Raw genomic sequence first — 5,515 nt, forward strand, 5'->3', positions numbered from 1 at the left:
GATTGCTTGTCCGGTCGACGCTCATCTCAGATTTCTAATTAAGCGCTCATTCATTCCGTGGGGTCAAGTCCTCGGCAAGATAGGGTATTTTATCCGGCGACCGAGCGAGGCACAAGTCCGCCGGTGGTTTGCTTTGTTCGTTGCACATCCACCAGCTACAAAACTTAAACTTATTTGCTAGCAGCTCACCAGCAACAACGTCCCCTGCGTGCTTTGCCGCCATGGTTGCCGCCGGTCTGCCGCACATCAAGCACCAGCCAGCCGAGTCGCAGCCATGCTTTGCCACCATGGACATCGACATCGACACTCCCTCCTCCTCCCCGCGCGGCCGCCCCTCCTCCTGCGCCGGCATCGACCTGCGGTGCCTACTCTCCGTCGTCTTCGGTGGCATCTTCACCGTGTTCCTCCTAGGGGCGTCCCAGGCCGCGCTCCCCTCCGCCTCACTCTTCCTCCAGCGGTACTCCGCAGCCACCCAGCGCCCATCGCCACCGCGCTTCGCCTACCTCGTCTCCGGCTCGAAGGGCGACGCGGCTAGGCTGCGCCGCTGCCTGCTCGCGCTCTACCACCCGCGGAACCGCTACATCCTCCACCTGGACGCGGAGGCGCCGAACTCGGACCGCGCGGAGCTGGCCGCCTTCGTGGCCGCGCACCCGGTCCTCGCCGCGGCCGGCAACGTGCGCGTGGTGGAGAAGGCCAACCTGGTGACCTACCGGGGCATCACCATGGTCACCACCACGCTGCACGCCGCCGCCGCCTTCCTGCACGGCCCTGGCGCCGCGGGCTGGGACTGGTTCATCAACCTCTCCGCCTCTGACTACCCGCTCGTCACGCAGAACGGTCAGTACACACATATCCATCTCCATTGGCCCACCTTGCATTGCATGGCCATGGCGCAATAGATAAATGCCTCCATTCGTGCTGAATTCTACTGCTGCAGATCTGATGGACGTGTTTTCGCGGCTGCCGCGCGACCTCAACTTCATCGAGCACACGAGCGACATGGGCTGGAAAGCGTACGCGTTCTCGTTACCAAATCTGCGGCTAGCTAGCATTGAAGACGCGAACTGCTGAGTGGTGCGGCATTGACGACGGACGTTGTTGGCATGGCAGGCATGCGAGGGCGAAGCCGTTGGTGGTCGACCCGGGGCTGTACCTCAAGACGAAGCGCGATCTGATGTGGATGAACACCGAGACCCAGAAGCGGGAGCTGCCCACCGCCTTCACGCTCTTCACCGGTACGTATCATTCATGCACGCTGCTCCGGTTGCATTGCATCATCCATCCTTCTTGCTCCCAATTGCTCCTTGGCTGATCCAAGCTCCCAATTGCTCATGAACTTCAATGCTTGCTCGTGCATGATCAATTAATCTATGCAAGAGGACGGCCTTTCCTTCTTCTTCTTCTTCATAAAAAAAAGAATAACAGTTAGGTTCATGCAATTCAGGTTTCAGTTGAAAACACCCGTTCAAATACGTGCAGATCAGTTGCAGGCCACGTCGTCTGTGCGACGCCTAAGCACCATCTCGTTATTATATGCACGATCGAGCTGAGTACGGCAAAGGGCCGTACGTACGTAGTAAGAGAGTAGCCGGCTGTTATCATTTTTCAGTAGTATATGCGTGTGTATATGAGCGCTTGTGTGTGTACTGATGTTCAAAAAATAAACTAATCTGCTCATGCTTCGTAGTGGGAAGATGCATGGACGGCACTTCTCCCTCTACGGATCCATAATGTGTTTTTAATTAGTACTGTTAACTAGCATGATGCCCTGGCGGAGCCAGGACTCAAGCAAGTATACTACTCCCTTTCTGTTCGAAAAGAATGCATATAAATTTGCAAAGTTTCTTTGTAGCTTAGGCTACATGAAACCCTACAAATTAAGTTTGATTTGGTTCATCGGAAAATTTTATCAACGACCGGAAATATGAAACTAGTATAATTAAATGAAATATAGCAAAATATATTGCGATATTATTATCAATGTACTATTATTGTAGCTATTGATAGTTTTTGTCTGATATAATAACCAGGTTCTGCTTGGACGGTGTTGTCGCGGCCATTCGTGGAGTACGTGATCTCGGGGTGGGACAACCTCCCGCGCACCCTGCTCCTCTACTATGGCAACTTCGTCTCCTCCCCGGAGGGCTACTTCCAAACGGTAGCCTGCAACGCCAACGAGTTCCGGAACACCACCGTGAACCACGACATGCACTACATCTCCTGGGGTGAACCCCTGGGGCAACACCCAGAGCTCATCAACGCCACTCATTGGGGCAGGATGCTCGGCAGTGACGCCCCCTTCGCACGCAAGTTTGGTCGAGACGCCAACGATGTGGTTCTTGCTAGAATCGACGAGGAACTCCTGGCGCGGCAGCCCGACATGCTCATCCCAGGCGGCTGGTGCATGGGAAATGTTGGTTCTGGCATCGGCGATGATCATTGCTCGGCCGTCGGGGATGCGACACTCCTGCATCCTGGCCTTGGAGCTGCACGGCTGCAGCGGCTCGTCGAGTCGCTCCTGTCGGAGGACAACTTCAGGCCTAAACAATGTAAGATAGTGGAGCACAACAATTGAGCTGCTACTGCTACTGCCGGCGGTGCTCCATTTTCTCCGTTTTGGAAGAGCGAGACATCTCTTCATGGAATTTGATCATTTGTTCTTAGGTTGGGATCACTTGATCAGTGTCTTCTCCTCTTTAGCTACTATTGGAGCCCAGCAGTTGAGAATCGAGATATAGAGGCAGGGTCCGTTTGGTTTGTGCCTAGGATTGCCCTCTCAAAAAATTGCTTGCCAAAACTTTGGTTGAGCTTTTGCTTGCAAACGGATTCGTCAACTTTGGATAGAAGAAGGCAGTGTCTAACTAACAGCCTTCGGATTTTTTTATTTTGTTTGGGCCATTTTTTTCTACCAGTTCCATGAAGACACGTGTTTGTGCCGAGTACTCGGAACAACAACAAAAACATCTATTTTCATTCTGGGTTCCGGTCGAATTTGTGTAACAATTGTGCGCCGGCTGTCCCTTACGGCCCCGCTGACAAACCCGTTAACGTGCAAAACACACAGACCCCGTGGCTCTTCCTGGGCTTCCTGCTTGTGGGCAGTCTAGCTTGCAAAATCACCACCCACCCCCTGTGTTGCGATCTTCCTTCCACCTTGCCGATCCTCCCATCCTGGTCTTCTTTTACCAAGTAAAAACACAAAGCGCACTGCACACCGGCGGCTAGTGGGAAAGAACGAAAGCCCTCCTGCGTTCTCAACCGACACCATCGTTTGCTCATGACACGCAAACACCCTCCATCTCGGTGTATATAACATTATGGGACAGGGTGAAGCAATTGGTAATACTAAGAAGACGTACCTGTTGGAGTAACACTTTAAGATCAAACATTATCATACCCTAATCTCGTGATAAGAACACCTTTCATTAGAGCGGAAGCATGAGAACTTACGGATGTGTATGAGCAAAGTACAGTGCCTGCTTGATGCAGGCATGATGTAGACCATGGCGTTTTGAAGACGATCAGCAGAAGCAGTGCCGCGGGCACTGCCCTCGTGGCGGCCGGCGAAGGACATCGGTCTTCCAGCCCCTTAGCACCTCTTTAGGATCGGGCAGTTAGGTCGATAGGCAGTGTTTGTTGGTCATGATACGTGCTATCTCCTTGTTTTTTATATCAGGTGCTGGGGTTGGGGACCGGGTCCACAACAGTTGGTTTAGAGGCCTCCGATCAAGGCTCCTACGTGAAAAGGTATTGGGTCAAACCCCCTTCTCTCGGTTTGTTACCAGAGATCAAATTCCAACATTCTCCCCCTTGATCGTAAGGTTATCAAACATTATAAACCCACTCGTAATAGAAATAACATACCAAAGTAAGGTGTCACAGTGACCTATCAAATGCTACTGGACCTCAATACTTATAGTATATCATTCTATCTAGAAATGGAAAACATATAACTTTCTGGGAGTTGGATTATTCAACGGTCCTAATTTCCAGGATCAACAAGACTTTCCAGCAACCCATGCTAGCAACATAATCGTACAATTGGGTGGTAAGTCTTTGATAAACGGATCCGTAAAACATTTAGACGTACTCATACGCTCAACTTCAATAGCTTGATCCTGGATTCTATCTTTCACAACATGAAACATATTGTCAATGGTTTTGGCAACGCCATTTGACTTGTTGTTACTCGCATAGAGAACTGCATGCTCATAATCGCAGTAAGTGGCTTAGAGATGCTGTCTACCACTCTTAACTCGGGAATAAAACTTCTTGACATACAACCTGCCCAATAGCCTCTTGACATGCCACATAAGTAAGTGCATTATTTCTAATGCCATCAGTGTCATTATAGAGCTTTTCCACGATATAGCTCCAGGTGCGAAAGTGAGGATGTAACATAGCGTGGAAACTTTAAGATCCACACATCTCGCAGAAACAATATTTGAATATCCCAGGATATCGAAATTATTAGACTTCTTATTAGTGAGCATGTAAACTTTATTTTCTTGCATATCTGGAAGACATTTCTCGGCTTTTCCAGTGGTCCATTTCTGGACTTACTTCTATATTTGCCAATTATCCCGATCACAAAACAAGGGCATGTTCATACTTGAATACACATATTGCTTATGACAGCTGAAGCATAAGGAACCGACATTATCTGATCAGTTCATAATGGTTCCTTGATACCCACATTTATTGCCCTTGACTTTACTAGCAGATGCGATAGAGTACTACCACATAATATTTTTTTTCGTACCCTATCAATGTATGTCATCATAATAAAATGTATACTCCTTTTGGACATATATCTTGGCGAAACTCAATACAAGCAAAGTATGAGGCATCACCAAGATCCTTCATCTTACAAACAAAAGATGGAAATTACTTGGCTCGCCAAAATGTTCCATCTTCACAAGGTAGTGATCTTACTCCCCCTCATCTTATAGTATGAGTGTCCCAACGCTTGTATTATCTCATAATTGCATTTTTTTAGATAACATGCCTTATGTCAACTTCACCCATGACGAAACCGTATGGTTGAGTCATACATACATTCTCAAATAAGTCAACATAAGGGCATGTCATACTAACAAGACAAGCGTCACAACAACTCACTGAGAAAACTCTATTGAGTTTTAGAGATCATTAGAGCTCATAATTTTCATCCTATATGGCAACAAGGCACTAAGATGATCATTCACATACATAATCAATCAGAGAGAAATTCTTAAGGCTCAACACTAAGTGTTGCATTAGGATTTTTTTAAACTTATCTAATGCATATGAACAAAGATCTAATGGAGTTATCCTTAAGATTCATGTTCATATGCTCTAGTTTCCCCGATAATCACTTTAGAAGATGAAAAAATAAATCCAAAATCTTGATGACAATCATCTTAGATCTAAACCACAACACCGTTGTGCAGATGATGGAAAAGAACTTCATGAGTTGTGGCACATGATTATAAACGACGTTGGTCAGAAATATAACCATGAGCCACATGATACT

The 5,515-nt window shown here is 47.9% G+C and overlaps 1 protein-coding gene across 1 annotated transcript; it reads left to right on the top strand.

The window, feature by feature from the left end:
• The first annotated feature begins 221 nt into the window (after positions 1 to 221).
• Positions 222 to 2,850, top strand: LOC119340211 (beta-glucuronosyltransferase GlcAT14B-like). Its single transcript, XM_037612114.1, has 4 exons — positions 222 to 837; positions 938 to 1,013; positions 1,111 to 1,235; positions 2,031 to 2,850. The coding sequence occupies exons 1-4, from the start codon at positions 222 to 224 to the stop codon at positions 2,573 to 2,575; spliced, it is 1,362 nt and encodes a 453-aa protein (XP_037468011.1). The 3' UTR covers positions 2,576 to 2,850.
• The last annotated feature ends 2,665 nt before the right edge of the window (positions 2,851 to 5,515 follow it).

Source organism: Triticum dicoccoides, chromosome 7B (genome assembly GCF_002162155.2).
Source record: "Triticum dicoccoides isolate Atlit2015 ecotype Zavitan chromosome 7B, WEW_v2.0, whole genome shotgun sequence".
In the NCBI taxonomy this organism is placed as follows: Eukaryota; Viridiplantae; Streptophyta; class Magnoliopsida; order Poales; family Poaceae; genus Triticum; species Triticum dicoccoides.

Excerpts from the sequence above, each read along its gene's own strand:
- LOC119340211 (XM_037612114.1), top strand. The coding sequence starts at position 222 with ATGGTTGCCGCCGGTCTGCCGCACATCAAGCACCAGCCAGCCGAGTCG. Across the intron at positions 838-937 it reads CCCGCTCGTCACGCAGAACG|ATCTGATGGACGTGTTTTCG; the intron begins GTCAGTACACAC and ends CTACTGCTGCAG. Across the intron at positions 1,236-2,030 it reads CGCCTTCACGCTCTTCACCG|GTTCTGCTTGGACGGTGTTG; the intron begins GTACGTATCATT and ends TATAATAACCAG.